The 20,457-nt window shown below is 32.6% G+C and overlaps 1 protein-coding gene across 1 annotated transcript in view; it reads right to left on the reverse strand.

Annotated features, from left to right (window-relative positions):
- The window catches only part of side-IV (sidestep IV transmembrane protein), a 440,483-nt gene that overhangs the window by 175,934 nt on the left and 244,092 nt on the right, over nt 1-20,457 (reverse strand). Inside the window, exon 3 of the mRNA XM_075292078.1 lies at nt 4,285-4,417. Coding sequence (XP_075148193.1) covers nt 4,285-4,417 — 133 coding nt within the window. The remainder of the gene's footprint in view (nt 1-4,284; nt 4,418-20,457) is intronic.

Consider the following 20,457-nt stretch of genomic DNA (forward strand, 5'->3'; position numbering starts at 1 on the left):
ATTTCAAACAATTTTTGAAATCAAGTGCCTGTTAAGAATTGTTTTTCATTTTGAGTTATATGATAATACACACAAAAAGGCTACAGTAACACAAAAAAAAAGAAATTTTTTATACCCAAAGATATTCCTTTTATTCAACTCTTCTCGAAAAGCCCTTGAAGTGAGTGTGTAAAATTATTATACCTAACATTAGCTGAGACTTTATCATGATTTTATCACAGTACATTTCGCATTTCATTCACAAGTGCCTTAAGCACAACTACACTTACACTTAATTAAATGAATTGTATTAAGAGCTTAAAGAATACCCTTAAAATATTGCTCTTCAGCCTAGTAGAGAGTGAGAGACAGGGAGACAGATAACGAGAGAGAGAGAGAAAGAGCTATATGAATTAGTAACACTTTAGCCGGAGAAAACCCCCGCACAAAAATGATTTTTCAAGATAAATTAACCCACTTAGATGAAATAAGGAAATGCTCAACATGATGCTAGCCTTCACTTCACTTTGGCACCGATAGTTACTAGATACCCAGGATCAACTCTTCACCCTCAATGAGCCTCAGGAAGTGAAACGCAGAGAAACGAAACGAGATATGCCACTAAGACATAACATTCATAAAAGTAAGATATATTATGTGAATATGGCTATACTCTTAGAATTTTAGAGAAGATAGATAAATATGTAGATGTTGGTTATATTAGAGTGGGTTAGTTTATGAAGGGAAAATAAATCATACACACAAAAAATATTTTTATGATTCAATCACGAAATTAATTGATCCAATTAATTTTATAATTGAAAAGTTTTCAATCACAGAAATGATAGTATCAATTAAAAAATTAATTGACAGTCAATTAAAAAATTAATTGATCCAATTAAAAAATTAATTGATACTATTAATTTGTGTGATTGATTTTTATTTCAATTAAAAAAATTGTTGATTCAATTAAATTTTTAATTGAATATTTTTTAAAACTCAATTAAGATTTTAATTGGAAAATATTTCGTGAAATTTTTTTCTGTGTATGGTTGGTTTTTATTTGTGCACACAAATGTGGACACTAAAGCCAATTTATCTTTCATTTACTTCATTAAGATTTTCCCAATATAAGAACGTAGTTAAATGAACCAAAAACAGAGAAAAACGTTATACAAAAATGAAGCATACAATTTTTCTAAATTCGACTTTTAGCATTGTTGTGGTTTTTTTATTTCAGCTTAAAACCATGCATTGACTAAACTACAAGTGTAGCTTAACCAACAGAGGAAAAGAATGTTTGTCAAATTTATTTGGGAAAAGCCCTATAGACTGCAAGATGGTTGGATGGACGCACGTTTCGGAATTACCACATTCCTCATCAGCATCCTCTACTTGCAGCAAAGCTATCACAATTATCAGAATAAATTCGACTTTTCCATAAAATAGTTTAGAATTTTGTAAAATTTTTAAATTTAAATCACATGGTGATAAAGCATTGGAAAAATTTTCTATAGAAATAAAATTTTGCAAAAATTTTCTATAGAAATAACATTTTGCAAAAATTTTCTATAAAAGAAAATTTTGCATAAATTTTCTATAAAAATAAAATTTTGCCAAAATTTTCTATAAAATCAAAATTATGCAACAATTTTCTATAAAGGTAAAATTGCAAAAACTTTCTTAAAAGAAAAAAAAAATTGCAAAAATGTTCTACAGCAAAAAACCTTTGCAAACATATCATATGGAAATAAAATTTAGCAAAAATTTTCTATAGAAATAAAACTTTGACAAAATTTTCTATAGAAATAAAATTTTGACCAAATTTTCTATAGAAATAAAATTTTGAAAAAATGTTGACAAATTTTTCTATACAGATAAAATCTTCTATAGAAAAAAAAACTTTTTCTATAGAAATAAAATAAATCTATAAAAATAAAATCCTGACAAAATTTCCTACAGAAATGCAATTCTGACAATATTTCGTATAGAAATAAAATGTTGACAATATTTTCTATTGAAATAAAATTTTAACAATATTTTTTATAGAAATAAAAATTTTTAAAAAATTTTCTAAAGAAATAAAATTTTGACAAAATTTTCTATAGAAATAAAATTTTGACAAAAATTCCTATAGAAATGCAATTTATACAAAATTTCCTGTAGAAATAAAATGTTGACAATATTTTCTATAGAAATAAAATTTTAACAATATTTTTTATAGAAATACAAATTTTTAAAAATTTTCTAAAGAAATAAAATTTTGACAAAATTTTCTATAGAAATAAAATTTTGGCAAAATTTTCTATAGAAATAAAATTTTGACAAAATTTTCTATAGAAATAAAATGTTTACAAAATTTTCTATAGAAATAAAATTTTGAAAAAATTTTCAATATAAATAAAATTTTGACAAATGTTTCTATACATATAAAATTTTGACAAATGTTTCTATACATATAAAATTTTGATTAAATTGTCTACAGGAATAAAATTTTTCAAAAATTTTCTATAGAAATAAAATTTTGCAAAAATTTTCTATATAAATAAATTTTGCAAAAATTTTCTATATAAATAAAATTTTGAAAAAAATTTCCATAGAAATACAATTTAGACAAAATTTTTTATAGAAATAAAATTTTGAGAACATTTTCTATAGTAATAAAATTTTCTATAGAAATATAATTTGGACAAAAATTTCCTATGGAAATAAAATTTTGATTACGGTTTTTATAGAACTAAAGTTTTGCAAAAATTTTCTATAGAAATAACATTTTACAATTTTGGGATTATTCGTTTGTCTAGATATGAGCTTTGTAAGGAGAACGTGCATAACTTTGTAAAATATAATATCTCGCTGAAAATATAATATCTCCCGATGGTGTATCGAAATATCCGAGAACAGCAACATCTCAGTAAAAAATTAATGAAAAACAACAACACCAGCATTTTTCATTAGTCCATGACCTCAAGCCAAACGAATAATCTATAATCCCAATAATTCCAAAATTGTAGAATTCCAGAAGGCAACTAACAAAACTAAAAATAGAAATAGCATTTTCTATAGAAATAAAATTTTGCAAAAATTTTCTATAGAAATGAAATGTTGACAATTTTTTATAGAAATAAAACTTTGACAAAATTTGCTATAAAAACACACTTTTGACAAAATTTTCTATAGAAATGAAATTTTGACAAAATTTTCAATAGGAATACACTTTTGACAAAATTTTTTTAGAAATAAAATTTTGACAAAATTTTCTGTAAAATTTGTTTTTGGAAAAATTTTCTATAGAAATAAAATTTTGCAAAAACTTTCTATAGAATTAAAATTTTGAAAAACTTTTTATAGAATTAAAATGTTGACAAAATTTTCTTTAGAAATAACGTTTTCAAAAAAAAAAAAAATGGGAAAATTTTCTATAAAAATAAATTTTGCAAAAGTTTTCTTAAAAGAAAAAAATGTCTATAGAAATAAAATGTCGACAAAATTTTTTTATAGAAAATATTTTCTATAAAAATAAATTTTGCAAAAATTTTCTCAAAATAAAAAAATTAAAATGTAATTAAAACAACAATTAAAATATCCTATAGAAATAAAATTGTGACAAATTTTTCTATAGAAATAAAATTTTTGCAAAAAATTCTTTATATAAATAAAGTTTAAATAAAAATTTCTTTATAGAAATAAAGTTTTAACAAAGAAACGAAAAAACGTTGTTTTTCTTCTAACCACAAAAGTATGATCAACAACTAATAATTTCTTCAAATGTTGGTAGATTATTGTTAGCACGTGTGAAACCCATGTCCGTGTATCGACTTGGCCATGTCTGTCTGTGAACACATTTTGGTGTATAGGTCGCAGTTTTGGTCCGACCGAATTCAAATTTGACACAATTATGCGTTTTTGGTCGGAATATATACCCACTGATTTTGGAAAGAAATCGGTTCAGATTTAGATTTATTGAGTACAATTGATAGTAGCGTAAAGCGTGCCAAATTTGGTTGAAATCAGTTTAACCACTTCAAATTTCCAAAATTATGAAAGCGGCCTTTTGCTATATTGCATAAGTTCAAGGCTCTTTATACAATTGCTAGTAGAACCCAGTTAAATATTTGCTGACTCGTGTCTGTTATCTGTCAGGAAAGGACATCTACATCCTTCAACAAACACCACCCCACACATAGTCAGCCACCACACTCTGTCTTTCATATATTAGTTGCTCTATCCCCACTCATATTATCCCATTAAGCATTCCTTCAGCCCACATTCTTCACTGGTAATAATGATAATATTTTTACTTACTTATAGATAGGTTCACCATCACCCTCGCGAAACCACAAGACCATATAAACAGCATCGTCACGTTCCATTGGCGTTATATCACACGGCAACATTGCCTGACGTCCCAAAACACCCTGAACCGATGTTAGAGGTACTGCAAAGAAAAACAAATCAGACAAAGAAAAGAATGAATATATGTGAGTATAACAAATCAGTAGCTTGGGTAATAGAAGCAAAAATCGAAGGATAAATATGCAAACAAAAAAGCAACATTCACCCACCCATATTTGAATATTCACTTGATAATCCATAAGGAAATCGAGAGAACATTTTTGCAAAAGAAAAATAAATGCAAATTGGCAATTGTTTATTCGAAAGAAATCGAGAAATAATATTGTAGCAAATATAACTTTGTATAAACTTCGCGATAAAATGTAAATGGAATGCAAAGTGAGCACATGGAAGAAGTGAAAATAGTCAAAGATAAAGGGACCACTTGATATGGTCTCACATTATAAATTAAGTTAAACCTTGTATATCAATTGATAAGTTCATACTTATTATTATAATACACTATAATAATAACTATAATAACTATAATAATTTACAAACAGAGCTTTAAGTTTAAAATATTGTTTTTTAATTGTCTTAATTCAAATAAAAATTATTATTATTATTATTAGTTTATTTAAAATCATAATAAATTATGACAATAAATAGAAAATAAAGGTACTAACAACTAAGGTTTTCTACCTATAAAAATTTAAATTACATTAAAAATTTAGTAAAGTTAAAATTTAAAACTCCGAACACGGTTGTCTTATTGTATCAAAATTTTATTTCTATAGAAAATTTTGTTAAAATATTACACATATAGAACATTTTGTCAAAATATTATACCTATAGAAAATTTTGTCAAAATTACATTTCTATAGAAAATTTTGTCAAAATTTCATTTCTATAGAAAATTTCCTCAAAATTTTATTTGTATAGAAAATTTTCTCAAAATTTTATTTCTATAAAAAAAATTTCTCTAAATTTTATTTCTACAGAAAATTTTCTCAATATTTTTTTTCTATAGAAAATTTTCTCAAAATTTTATTTCTATAGAAAAATCTATAGAAAATTTTTATCAAAATTTTCTATAGAAATACACTTTTGAAAAAATATTTATAGAAATAAAATTTTGACAAAATTTTCTATAGAAATAAAATTTTAACAACATTTTCTATAGAAATACAAAATTTTTATAGAAATAAAATTTTGACAAAATTTTCTATAAATTTTGTTTTTGGAAAAATTTCCTATTGAAATAAAATTTTGCAAAAACTTTCTATAGAATTAAAATGTTGTCAAAATTTACTACAGAAATAAAATTTTGCAAAAATTTTCTATAGAAATAACATTTTCTAAAAAAAATGGGAAAATTTTCTATAAAAATAAATTTTGCAAAAATTTTCTCAAAAGAATAAAATTAAAATTTCCTATAGAAATAAAATTGTGACAAATTTTTCTATAGAAATACAATTTTATAGAAATAAAATTTTTGCAAAAAATTCTTAATAGAAATAAAGTTTTGGCAAAAATTTCTTTATGAATTAAAGTTTTAACAAAATTGTTTATGAATTCAAAATAAAACATTTCTTCGAAAGAAACGAAAAACACATAATTTTATTTCTATAGAAAATTTTCTCAAAATTTTGTTTCTACAAAAAATTTTCTCTAAATTTTATTTCTACAAAAAATTTTCTCAATATTTTATTTTGAGCGTGCTTCCTCTTCTTTTTCCATTCGTTTTGTTTTGTTATTGTTTGGTTTGTTCTTTAAGCATTGTTGCTGTTTTTTTATTGCAGCTTAAAACCATAGATTGACTAAACTACAAGTGTAGCTTAACCAACAGAGGAAAAGAATGTTTGTCAAATTTATTTGGACAAAGCCCTATAGACTGCAAGATAGTTGGATCCAACCAATTTTGAGAGGAAGCACGCTCAAAATAAACCCAGCCAACTGAACTCAAATCGATGATTTGACAGTGGCATAGGAAAAGAGATATGTTTGTTTCGAATTTATTTCGGCATAAGCCGGCTATCATACAAAACCTTTTTTCGGAAGATTCAAGTGTGGTTCATTGTTGGGTTTAATGAACTGCCTGAATTTATTCTGATAAGTGGTTGATAGTTTTGCTGCAAGTAGAGGATGCTGATGAGGAATGTAGTAATTCCGAAACGTTCGTCCATCCAACCATCTTGCAGTCTATAGGGCTTTGCCCAAATAAATTTGACAAACATTCTTTCCTCTGTTGGTTAAGCTACACTTGTAGTTTAGTCAATCTATGGTTTTAAGCTGCAATAAAAAAACAACAACAATGCTTAAAAACAAACCAAACAATAACAAAACAAAACGAATGGAAAATTTTATTTCTATAGAAAATTTTGTCAAAATTTTTATGTCTATAGAATATTTTGTAAAACTTTTATTTCTATAGTAAATTTTGTTTAAATTTTAGTTCTATAGAAAATTTTGTCAACATTTTATTTCTCTAAAAAAAAATTTCAAAATTTTACTTCTATAGAAAATTTTGTCAAAATTTTATTTCTATAGTAAATTTTTGTTAAATTTTATTTCTATAAAAATATTTTGTCAAATTTTATTTAAGAAGAAGATTTTGTCAAAAATTTTATTTCTATAGAATATTTGTAAAAATTGTATTTCTATTGTAATTTTTTTTAACAGTTTATTTCTATAAAAAAAAATTTGTCAAAATTTTATTTCTATAGAAAATTTTGTCAAAATTGTATTTCTATAGAACATTTACTCAAATTTTTGTTTCTATAGAAAATTTTGTCAACATTATATTTCTATAGAAAATTTTTTCAAAATTTTATTGCTATGGAAAATTTTGTCAAAATTTTATTTCTATAGAAAATTTTGTTAAAATTTTATTTCTATAGAAAATTTTGTCAAAATTTTATTTCTATAGTAAATTTGTCAAAATTTTATTTCTTTAGAAAATTTTGTCAAAGTTTATTTCTATAGAAAATTTTGTCAAAATTTTATGTCTACAGAATATTTTGTAAAATTTTACTTCTATAGTAAATTTTGTTGACATTTTATTTCTATAAAAAAGTTTTGTCAAAATTTTATTTCTATAGAAAATTTTGTCAAAATTGTATTTCTATAGAAAATTTTGTCAAAATTTTATTTCTATAGAAAATTTTCTCAAAGTTTTGTTTCTATAGAAAGTTTTGTCAAAATTTTATTTTTATAGAAAATTGTTTCGAAATTTTATTCCTATAGAAAATTTTTTCAAAATTTTATTGCTATGGAAAATTTTGTCAAAATTTTATTTCTATGGAAATTTTGTCAAAATTTTATTTCTATGGAAAATTTTTGTCAAAATTTTATTTCTATAGAAAATTTTATCAAAATTGTATATCTATAGAAATTTTGTCAAAATTTTATTTCTATAGATATGTGTGGAAGTATTTATATGTTGTCAAATATCTCGTCAATGTTGAGATCTAATCATACCTACCGCCACAGTGGTGCAATGGTTAGCATGACCGCCTTGCACACACAAGGTCGTGGGTTCGATTCCTGCTACGACCGAACACCAAAAAGTTTTTCAGCGGTGGATTATCCCACCTCAGTAATGCTGGTGACATTTCTGAGGTTTTCAAAGCTTCTCTAAGTGGTTTCACTGGAATGTGGAAACGCCGTTCGGACTCGGCTATAAAAAGGGGGTCCCTTGTCATTGAGCTTAACATGGAATCGGGCAGCACTCAGTGATAAGAGAGAAGTTCACCACTGTGGTATCACAATGGACTGAATAGTCTAAGTGAGCCTGATATATATACCGGGCTACTACATAACCTAACCTATCCTAACCTATATCTAATATTTGCACAGGAATTTAAATTAAAATTTAGGCTATAATTAAAATTAATAATTTTAATAATTAAACTAAATTAAAAAATTTAGAAGTAATTTAATAAATTTAAAAAAATATATCAATTAAAAAAAATTAATTAAAACTAATTATAAATAGAAATAAATCAAATAATTTAATATGTAAAAAATATTGATGAAATATACCATTAAGTCAATCTATTCGACTGCATGCATTCTTAACATCTCACATTTTGTTTACATGATTTATGACTTTTTAGTACTATATTATCAATTTAACTTACACAACTATACACAATAATCTTTCTAAAAAAAAATATTATGTTGCAACACTTTCATAATCGGAAATACGAAGCATTTTTATTTCCCTCTATTTTTTTTTGTATATTTATTTGAATCATTCTACATTATTTTCATATTTGCTATTCATCATTTTTGTAAAGAAAGAAAACAAAAAACCAAATCTAAAATAAATGAATGTAGATACTGAAGAATGAACTCACATTGAATATTGAGTTCATTATCGATGAAAAATTGCAAAAATATTCAACAACGTCAGAATTATTTTTAATAAACGCCCAATTTCAAATGATAGCCAATGCAAACAGAATAGCATGAATGGGCAAATATTTATGAAATGCTAATGATAATTCTCTACCACTTCGTTGATGGTGAATAACTGGTAGATGGATTACTGGTCCATTCCAGACCATCATCATCTGGCGACCATTCAAATTTAGTGATATGAGGCACTTTGGACAATGTATTATTGTTGTTGCTTTATTTTCAATTCATTATTTTCCTTTTCATTCGTCCTTTTTTACTCAGGCAATTGTTCTTATTTGCACTTGAGTGAGTATACATAGTAAATCCTTTTGAGTTATCATAAATAGGAAATAAGGAAATACTCTATTCCATTAAAATTTTTAAGAAAAAATCGAAATTTTATCTTTGATGAAGACTTTGTTCAATTTCCGCGTGAAATTTGAATCAACAAGTCTTACTAAATTTTGTTCACGGTACTATTATTTATATATAAATCACGAAATGGTTCAAATTTAAAATTTCTCCTAAAACTATTGCAAATTTTTCTATGGTAGCATCATCGAGTGATCGTCTACAAGTGAACCATCATTTAAGTTGGTTTCATTGAAAGCTTTTGTTAATGATACTCCTTTGTGTTCATCGTCATCATCATCATCATCATCATCGCCATCCTCACCACCAAGAGCGTCCAAGATTATTCAGTTTTATGGAGAAATTATTCGCACAGAAGCAATCGTAATGCCTGTCTGAATGAAAATTGCAAACAGCGGAAAACCCAACTCGAGGAAAAAACAACACCAAACGGAATGAAAAACAATCAGCTCGTTATTGCTGCATTAAGAGTATTGACAATGCATAATCAGGGTTCGAAGCTGGGTAGTAGAATCAGTTTGTATTCGATTCAAAAAGTGGGGGAAAGGAGGAAAGTAATTAATGGTTTATTTGAACTTGCGGATGGTAACACCACACCACTACCGATTACCTACGATATAGATTTATCAAAGAACTCAAACAGATTCTCCCGTTTGCAATTCGTGTAGGATGGTACAATGTACAAGAAAGGAAGTAGAAAGAATCCTATCAATAAAAGGATTGTTGCTGGAAGGTATATATGTACATTTATTAATGGAAAGACGATTTAATTGTTCCCATAGACTATTTATGCGGTTATTTATTTCTTCCTTGAGGGAAAAAATATGGTAAAAATAGATGATCTATTCATTCATAAATTTTATTGTTTACAAGTTTTCAAAAGAATATATGTATATTGGACTGTAAAACCACTATCTATCTAGCTATCGTTGGGACCTTTCAGAATTTAAATATGAATACAGTGAAAAACCCCAATACTCTGAAAACGTACACCTCTCAAAAGAGGACAATTTTTGTGATATGTTTGCTGAATTATAACATTAAAATTAACCTCTAATAATTGAATACCTCCCACATGTGGTCAAAATTAGGTCGACCGTGGGTTCAATTTTGAGTGGTTTCACTGTACATCATGTATTTCTTGTACCATTCCTTGTAACCGTGTTTCTGCTTCGACCGAACACCAAAATGTTTTTCAGCGGTGGATTATCCCACCTCAGTAATGCTGGTGACATTTCTGAGTGGAACGCTGTTCAGACTCGGCTATAAAAAGGAGGTCCCTTGTCATTGAGCTTAACATGGAATCGGGCAGCACTCAGTGATAAGAGAGAAGTTCACCAATGTGCTATCACAATGGCCTGAATAGTTTAAGTGAGCCTGATACATCAGGCTGCTATCTAACCTAACCTAACCGTGTTACAGGCACTGTTGCATCGTGACCAAAAAGTGGACCAAAAGAAACGCTAACAACAGCAGAAATGATCCGAAAAATGAAGGCGAAATACACTCCGAAGTGGGAGAAAACTTGCACGTGAAACGAATATATCGCGAAAACAAATGCAATACATATTGAAAAATGAACTTGGACTAAAGCCATTGAGTTTTCAAAACGGATGCACAAAAATAGTTAGATCGGAAAGAACTAAGAAATTGTTTCGCTTGCACGAAAGTGACCAGATAACAAATTTGGCTTCCTCCGATAAGAAGCCATTCTAAGTTGAGCAGTAAACAAACAAAATCATCAGATACTTGCTAAAGAGGTAAGCTGAAAATCTGTACCTTGGATTGGTCACCAGAACTCAAGCGCCACCAATAATAATGGTGCCTCGCTTCTGTTCTACCGTTAAATTGACCACCTAACCCTCTGGATCTTAATCCGTTGGACTTTTGAGGCTGGGTTATTTTGGAGAGTAAGCTTGGTACGAAAACAGAGGTCAGGTTACGATAACTAAGTTAGGCATTGTGACATCCCGTTATTTCAGACTCACATAGACTGTTCAGTCCTCGCTTCAGTTCTACCGCTAAATTGACCACCAAACCCTCTGGATCTTAATTTGTTGGAATTTTGAGGCTGGGTTATTTTTGGAGAGTAAGTTTGGAACGAAAACGGAGGTCAGGTTACGATAACTAAGTTAGGCATTGTAACAGCCCGTTATTTCAGGCTCACGTAGACTGTTCAGTCCATTGTGATACCACAGTGTTGAACTACTCGCTTAGTGCTCCATGATTCCATGTTTAGTTAAATGACGGGGACCTGATTTTTATAGCCGAGTCCGAAAGGCGTTTCACATTACTGCGAAACGATTTAGAGTAGCTTTAATACACTCAGAAAGGTAACCAGCATTACTGAGTGGGTATAAACCACTGCAGAAAACCCTTTTGGTCTTCGGTCGAAACTAAGATTGAACCCATGGCCCATTGATCGCAAAGCGTCCTTAAAATATACCAGAATGTCGAGCATCTCAAAAATGAGCTTTGCCGGGAATGTACCACAATGCAGCATGATAGCTTCGCCGGCTAGGTTAGGTTAGATAAGGTTGGGTGGCAGCCCGATGTATCAGGCTCACTTAGACTATTCAGTCCATTGTGATACCACATTGGTGAACTTTTGCGGCTGGATGAAGGTCATAATTGGTGTCAAACACAGTGAATTTCAACAAATCTAAATTGATTCTAAAATTTTATGTTATTTCCGAAACTAGTGTTTTGAAATCGTTCTCTCTCTCTCTCTTTCGAATAATTCAAGTCGCTTTTAATAGTTGCCATCACTGTCGTCCATTAAGACTTGGGCGATTTCACTCCCAATATGGTTCGTTACTTATCTTTCCATTCCATAAGAGGAATTTGTGTTCTTACATCCTTCCTTCCATTTAGTTCCCTTCAATAAAGTCAATCATTCAGCTTTTGTTCCTCTTTTGCAAACAGGAAGGTGAAGCGTGTCATGTGGCCCTCGGTGGTAGATGGGGCACACGCCAGCTACACTGTCAATCCCTGCTAGGTAGGAATTGAGGCGCCTGCACTTGCCTGATCTTATTTGGGCCAAAACTACCCTTGTCAATCCTCTCTGATATGCTACTTGATATAGAGGCTCTCTTTTGTAGCATTGGATCTCGCGTCCTAGATGGTGAAGATCAACCCTCACATTCTTGGGTGGTGGTAGATAGGCATCCACAAGTTGGCGATTTGGATAGTTACTGAGCTACCAACCCAGGAGATACTGATTTGACAAGATGTTATTGTGTCTACATGAGATCCACATGTTTTTATCACAATGGACTGAATAGCCTGAAATAGCCGGGCTGCCACTTTACCCTATGATCCCTTCAATAAAGTCAATCATTCAGCTTTTGACCCTCTTTCACAAGTGATCTGGTGGTGTGTCGGGTAGGTTTAGCTGCAAGCACAAAGGTGAAGCGTGCCATGTGGCCCTTGGTGGTAGATGGGGCACCCGCCAGCTACACTGTCAATCCCTGCTAGGTAGGAATTGAGGCGCCTGCACTTGCCTGATCTTATTTGGGCCAAAACTACCCTTGCTTATCCTCTCTGATATGCTACTTGATATAGAGGCTCTCTTTTGTAGCATTGGATCTCGCGTTCTAGATGGTGAAGATCAAACTTCACATTCTTGGGTGGTGGTAGATAGGCATCCACAAGTTGGCGATTTGGATAGTTACTGAGCTACCAACCCAGGAGATACTGATTTGATGTAATTGTGTCTACATGAGATCCACGGGCCAGCCGGGCTGCCACTTTACCCTATGATCCAGAGGTGTAATGCGGAAACATCCTGCCGCAGTTCTAAGGGCATCGTACTGACAAGTATGTGTGTTATTCCACTGCGTGTCACTGATCCGATTTGTCCACCCTGGACCACTGATCGGTCAATTGCCTTATATGTAGTCAACAAGGCTTCTTTGTCGGAATCCCAAGTGCTGCCGTCAAGATTCTTTAGGTCCTTTTCTAGCCGGGAGTTCATCACAAATTTCTGTGGACGAATTGAAAAGACTATCGAAAGTGACACCGAAAGATTCTGCCGTCAAGATTCTTGAGATCCTTTTCTACCGGATCACAAATTTCAGTGGACGACTTGACAAGGCTATCGAAAGTGACACCGAGAATCTTGAGGTTGTTTGTAGTCGGAATTATCTCCCTGTTGACTCTGACATTCAACTGCCTGCGTATTGGATTAAGGATTTTATGGCGGAAATCCTCAAATTTCTAGCAATTATACAATCTCACTGCCACCAAGGTGGGGGGGATGGAATAGGGTCTCTTTGACAAAGAGCTAATCAAAGGGCATTGATATATTAAATAGGAAAATAAACTGTGGAACTACGGAAGCGAAAGTGACGGACCTAACATCATTTGGTGAATCGTTCCATGGAGCTACTTCGTTCCAGAATGAGACAAGGATTGTTTCCTGAGTGCGGTTAGCTACGCAACATTACCATGTGAATCGTTCATTGAAACTAGTTCGTTGCAGAATGACACAAAATATGTGTCAAAATAATATCCCTAATATGAAGGATTGTTTGTTGAGTTGGTTCATCCATGCAACCTTACTGTGCATTAAAACTAAATCTTCTTACATATTATCACTGTATAACAACCCTTGGAAAACTTCAACTTGTTTCTCATAATTTCAAAACTTAGAAAGAAACACATTTTTGTATAAAAGTTACCAAAATAAAGTATTTAGTGAAAGAGAGAATAAGATTTTATACAACTTTTATTATATTCTCTTTTAGGTTTTAGAAACTTAGCAATAAGAATAAGAAGAAAAGTGTTATAAGTATACTTAAACTTCATCATAATTTAATCGTTATTATGCACATGTGGTCAAGGCAACCATTAGGGACAGATGGTGTAAATGTTCACACAGGCATATGAAGCTCAAAGAACACCTATTTTTGGCTCAGATATATATGCCATGCAAAGGGAAAAAGAATTTCCTAGCCCTGTTGTCCCCCCCCAAAAAAAGATGAATGCAGTCAAGTGCCTTATGGCCGATAGAAGCAAGGAATATTCCTCAAATGCTGTCGAAAAAGAAGTGTAATTTATATCAAAATCACCTAACCGCAGCTGCATGTTAGTTCGTAAGAAACCATTGAAGTTTTTCATCATCCTCAACTGCCTGTAGGAAGCAAAACTATGTTGCTAGTCGTGAACGTGAACAGTTAGATGATTTTGAGCCCTTTTTTTTGTTATTTGCTATTACCATGGCCTGATTGTAATTTTGTGCCTTACAACCTACTTAAGTTTGAATATGATAGAGGTGGAGTGGGGTATGGTACGAGTATTATGTAGTTTTGCTAGTACTCTTCTTCCTTTGCAAGTCCCCAAGCAATGAGAACTTTATGCTCGTGCTTGCGTTGAAAAAGATTCTAACGTATTTTATGTCCATAAGTTTGGTGTTGTTGCATCTTTAACTCTCTAGCGATGAAATCTACATCATCTTTGGTCTGAAGTTGTCTGCATTTTCGACTTCCTTATTCACATCGTCTTCATCAGCACCATTGCCACCATGAGCATCAGAGAGAAGCAAAAGCAACTGCGGCAACACCGAACAGCAGCATTATGTTATGAACCAAATTCCTGTATTGCATGTTAAACATGAAGAAAAGACTTAATACTACGATAGTTTACTAAGACTACTACAACAGCTATAACTTGCACTACTACTACTACTACTGCTGCAACAACCACTCACAATATTTTATAACTATGGGTAAAACATTTTGCATGCTATAGCCAAATAGCCGTAATACTATGAAATATGAAAAGAGCGGAGTGGCGACGAAAAGAAAAAAACAACCTGGCAAGGGAAAAAAAGAAATTTATGGGCCAAGAGATAATTGCCTGTATCCGTAGTCAAAATATGGAATATTATTGCTGTTGTTGCGGCTATCCAACACCCATCACACACACACATACAGACAACACGCACACTCGAATGTAGTTAAAGTGTCTAAGATATGGTTTAAAATTGGCCATAAACTACCAGTGTATTTGCAACTCCGGAGAAGATATGACCACGAATATAATACAGTGCGGCGGGAATAACTGCTTAAAGTTTTCTAATGATAAACGTAAATATTCTTGCACAGTTTCCAATTGAAAAGCAAAACATGAAGACTTGCTCACATTATGATCGCTAACAGGCACATGGACACGCCTTAAAAACACGCAAATGTGTCGAGTGATGATGGACTCTATGTCCACTGAGGTAATAGACAAAATTCAACCCAACAAACAAAGTTATTTGTTTTCATATTCCACTAGGGGGAGTAAAGTGAAAAAATGAAATTTTTGATCTACGTCGATATAAGATAACATATAAAACATTATGACAATTACTTTGTATGAAACAATAAGTACACAAAAGAAATTAAGTACAAAAAAATTAGTTAAATTAGATAAATAATAAATTTTTCCTTAGAAACATTTGAATTACTGTTAAGATGTATACTATGTGGAAGAACATTCCAGAGTCGCACTGCGTTTATAAAGAAATGCCATTCCGAAAACATGGACCGGTACCGATATGGAATTAATATTTTGCCCCGATTGGATTTCGCAAACTGAAGCTTCTCGTAGAGATAAGGAGGTTTCCGAGTATAGATAATTTTATGGAGAAACAAATGAGTACTGCATTTCAGCAGATTTTCTAAAGACATACCGTAGATACACATATCTGATTATATTGTTATATAAAACATTTAATTTCCATTTACTTGCAGCATCTCACATCTTGCAAATAGCTCACATCCATATAATAAACTCGGAATAATCACACATTTCGCCAAAAGAATTCGGTGGAGTTAGGTGTTGGATAGGCCACAAAGATCTCAGTTTAGAATATGCCTGTCCTATAACATTGTTCATATGGTTCGTCCAAGTCCTATTTAACGTAATGCCCAGGTTCCTCACAGAGATCACAATTTCTATCTTCTAACAGTTGAGAACGACATCGATATCCTTTGGAAGTTGAAAACCGCGCCTACTCAAAACAAGACATTTGGTCTTCTTGGGGTCGCCGTCGCCCATCCCTGAACTGTGGTCAGATTATTATTCAGCAAAGTTATATAGACTTGAACGTCATCGGCATACATATGTATCCTACAATGGTTCAAACGTAATGGAAGGTCGTTCATATAAACGGAAAAAACAGGGGGCCAAGGGCAGATCATTTTACAAATATCTGGATACAGGTTTTGGGTTTGATTTTATATATCCAATATGAGCTAAAAATGTGTGTTGGTATCACTGTGACCGTACCGTTATCGATTGTTTATAGTGTCCTTAATCGAACTTTACCGACATATCAACTTCTGAAAACGTCGATTTTTTAAGAGTTTACTCCACTTAGTCGTCGTGCTACGGTTGGCATGCCCGTCAACCAAACATCAGTGGTGGATTGTCGAAGTTCGAAAAAGTTCAAAAGCTCATCGATGCACAAAAGAGTTGGACTGGAAAGAGCCAAGAAGTTAGTCTGCTTCACGAAACTGGTCAGTTACCGAATTTTGTTGTCTTTCCAAATTGATCATTTTGTGGACAAATAAAATTATCGGCTTTACTTGCCAAAGAGGTCAGCTAAATATGTACATCTTCGATTGGCGACCAGAACTCAATCGACGCCGCCGATGATAATAATGTGGGTAACGGGTAACGAGCTCGGCGCTCGTTTTTAAATGTCGAAACCATATTGAAGTCTTGGGCAGACAAACATTTCGTCCGCAGACCACGCTTATTTAAAGAGGACTTAGCACCACCGCACTCAGTCAGCGTCAACCAAGAATAGCTAAAAAGGAGACTCCTCGCTTCATTTCTTCCGCACAATATCTCCTGATCTTATCGCTGTTGTATCAAGTATCTCATCTTGAGGAGAATCTATATCAGTTACGATTATTTGAGACCAAAAGTTCACCCCATTGTATAATGTCACATGACAAAATTCCTCAAAAGTGTTTTTCGACCACCCTCTCTTATGCGCTTTACAGATTATCAGTTATTCCGGACGGAATGTCGGTGTTTGTAAAGAATCTTACAGTGCGTCAGATCGATACGACTTGTCGGCGATGACTAAATAATCGGTAAATATGTTATCGATCCCATAAACATGCAGCAGTATCGATTATGCCTTCGGACTTAACTTATAATGTGCACAATATATGGGATATGTTCGACACGAACACTGTCGTCCGTAATAACTGATAGTCTGTAAAGCGCATTATTCAAGCAGGCGCGAACATATACCCTGATGATTGCTGAATGAATTTACGGTTGTATTCGGCTACATAACCAGGATTTTGGTTGTCGCAAAAAATTTATGCAAGTGTAATTAATTCTGACTCATATTGATAACGTTTTGCATTCAAAGGAAGGTTTGGAATACGATTGAAACTTTGATAGGTTTGCAGTTAAATGCTAATCGTTTTACGCGGGATTCATTGCATACTAGCGTAACCCGGCCCGCTTCGCTGCGCCTTCCGAAGCCTAGTTGTAGGAACATTTTGCGTTAACTTAGTCAACCATATCCTTCGTGCTGAAAACAAATTCGAAAAGATTTGAATTCTTTCAAACAAATCGGACAGCTTGCTTTTTCGTTTATATGTACAAATACGGCGGATATGCATATGTAAAACGATTCGTCTTAAAAAATGTCGGGGAGAGGGTGAACCTTTCCTCCAAATTTTTTAAATAATGTTCCGTATTCAAGTAGTTGGACGATCTTCTATTTTTCGTGTGAATTTTAAGTGTGGTTTGTCAAGGAAAGGTATCCTTCTCCTCAGCATATCTGAAAATTAAGCACTCTATTATAATAACATACAAAGAATTACTGTTTCCCATCCAATAAATCGGAAAAAGCTAAAGTAGTAAACAATTTTACCACATTAACATTTGCTAAAATGTTGGAAAATGATGCACCCTCTACGTTGGCTGCCAATTTCATGTAAATTTAAGTTCTTTACTAAAAAAGAAGTCTGGCAGAAGCCTGTGCAAAAATCATACAATTATGTACCGAGTTCCCATTTACGGACAACCCTCTACTTTCAATTTAAGAAAAAAAAAAAAACAAACAAATGGGAACCCTCTCCCCACCATCGCTCCACTCCGACCTGATATCGGACTATCACGTACCCTATATTAATTTCACAACTACTCAATGGTCCCTATAAATTCTATCGAAGTAAATCAACAAAGTTTATTTCAATTTTACCCTTCCCCAACCAGATATCGAAAAATCAAATACTATTTTAAAAATCATGTATAAATTTAATCACCTCCTCCCAAGTTCCCTGTAAATTTCAAGAAGATCGGATATTTTAAATTTTACTCTATTCTTTTAAAGGGACGTCACTTTCCCCGATACAATATCGACAAACACCGTAGTGAAGAGCACCCCTAACCTTTCCTGAAAATTCTTGAAACTTTCCTTCAAGTGTGGGGCAAGGAAGGTTGCCTCTTCGTTCATAATCTTCCCCCGCTGCCTTTGTAAATTTCATGAAAACTGAAGAATTTTTTTTTTTTGCAGTTTTAGAGGAGGACCTTCTCCCCGAGCAAATATCGAAAAGTGATGTAGCGTATCTCTTGCAAACGTCCCAGAAAATGTCAAGCAAATTATAAGCCTAAAGGGGCGGCCTCTCTTCCGTCCAAATATCACAAAATCAGGTATAAACTATTACTATCGTAACCTCCCCCAGTCCTCTATAAATTTCAAGTAACTCGGTAAAGTTTAATTGTTTCTCTCGAAGTACTTAAGAGAGGCGGATGTCTCCCTATGCCCTTTTATTTTTATTAAAAAATCAGGAACCTGATATAAATTTCATAACCTCATTTTTTCCGTAAAATTTCAGTCGGATGAGTTTGGTTTTGTTTTCACTGTACTTAAAAAAAAAAGTCGGGCAAAGGGGTGGTCCCCCTCCCCGACCAAATATCGAAAAATAATGTAGCAGATTTGTGTCTAGACGCCAACCCCAACATTCAATGAAAATTTCAAGCAAATCGCATAATTTTGTTCCAAGTTTCAAAAGGTAGGGCAAGGGGGGCAAGAAGGTCCCCCTCCCCAACCACATATGAAATCATCAGGTACCCCATATTAATTCCATAACCTCACCACATGTTTTCTGTAAATCTCAGATAATTTAGAGAATTTTAGTTTTTTCACTGTACTTTAAAAAAGTCGAACAAAGGGGAGGCCCCCCTCCGCCGCCAAATATCGAAATAAAAAGTAACGGATCTTTGTCTAGATGCCAACCCCAATCTTCAATGAAAATTTCAAGCAAATCGGTCAACTTTGGTCTAATTTTCAAAAAGTCGGACAAAGGGGAGGTTCCTCTCCGCGACCATATGTCAAAAAATGAGGTACCCTATTTTCAGCACATGAGTGCCCCCCACGATCTCTGAAAGTTTCAAGTAAATCGGTTCAGCCGTTTTCGCGCCAACCCGGAACATACAAATAAACAAACAAACAAACAAATAAACAAACATAATTTGAATTTTATATATATAGATAGTCTCGCTCGTGGTACGGTTATATTTTTTAATCATGCTAAGGAATTTGTTCCTGACCGCATAATACGTAGTACCACTGAAACGTTCGGATCTACAATTCCCCCACTGAGGACATCGTGTACACAGTTACACCACTGAGATCTTACAGTTCCTTCTGATAACTTCGGCCCTGAAGTTCTACTTTCAAGACCTTCGGGCCCATAGTCTCACCACTGCTATGTTCAGATCTACAGTTCTCATTTAGATTATACTAAAACAGATCGTAACCGTCTACTGATTTTTTCCTCCACTATCTTCTTATCATTACAGGATAGAGGCTAAATATGATGAGCAATGGCGAAGACGGTCTCTTCGGATGGTTGCGAGCAAACCAAGTTGATATGGAATGAAAAGAAACGTAGGAACTGTGAAATTTTGTTGTCGATGAACAGAGAGGAATTACGGCCGTTGATTGGTATCATAACAGGACACAACACACTTGGGAAACACATGGTAAGAATAGCACTTAAAGACGATGATATCTGTAGATGGTGCCTGGACCCGGAAGTTACGGAGGACTCGTACCACTTCCTGTGTCAGTGCCCAGCTTTATCCTTTAGAAGAAACAAGATACAGGGCTCCTTTTTCTTTCAGACTATCACTGATTTACGGGAGTGCAGCTTAAGGAACATACTTGCATTCATCAGGGCCTCTAGTTGGTTATTCTGAGATTTCTTTCAAAAAGAAAGAGCAGGTGGAAATTTCTGGGACAAAACGGCCGCATCGGAAGAAGAAAGATTGAAAAATCACATCGAGGGATCACAATGGACCTATACTGGTCTAAGTGGGCATCAATACAAGAACATTGATGTC

This window comes from Haematobia irritans, chromosome 1 (genome assembly GCF_050003625.1).
Source record: "Haematobia irritans isolate KBUSLIRL chromosome 1, ASM5000362v1, whole genome shotgun sequence".
Taxonomy (NCBI): domain Eukaryota; kingdom Metazoa; phylum Arthropoda; class Insecta; order Diptera; family Muscidae; genus Haematobia; species Haematobia irritans.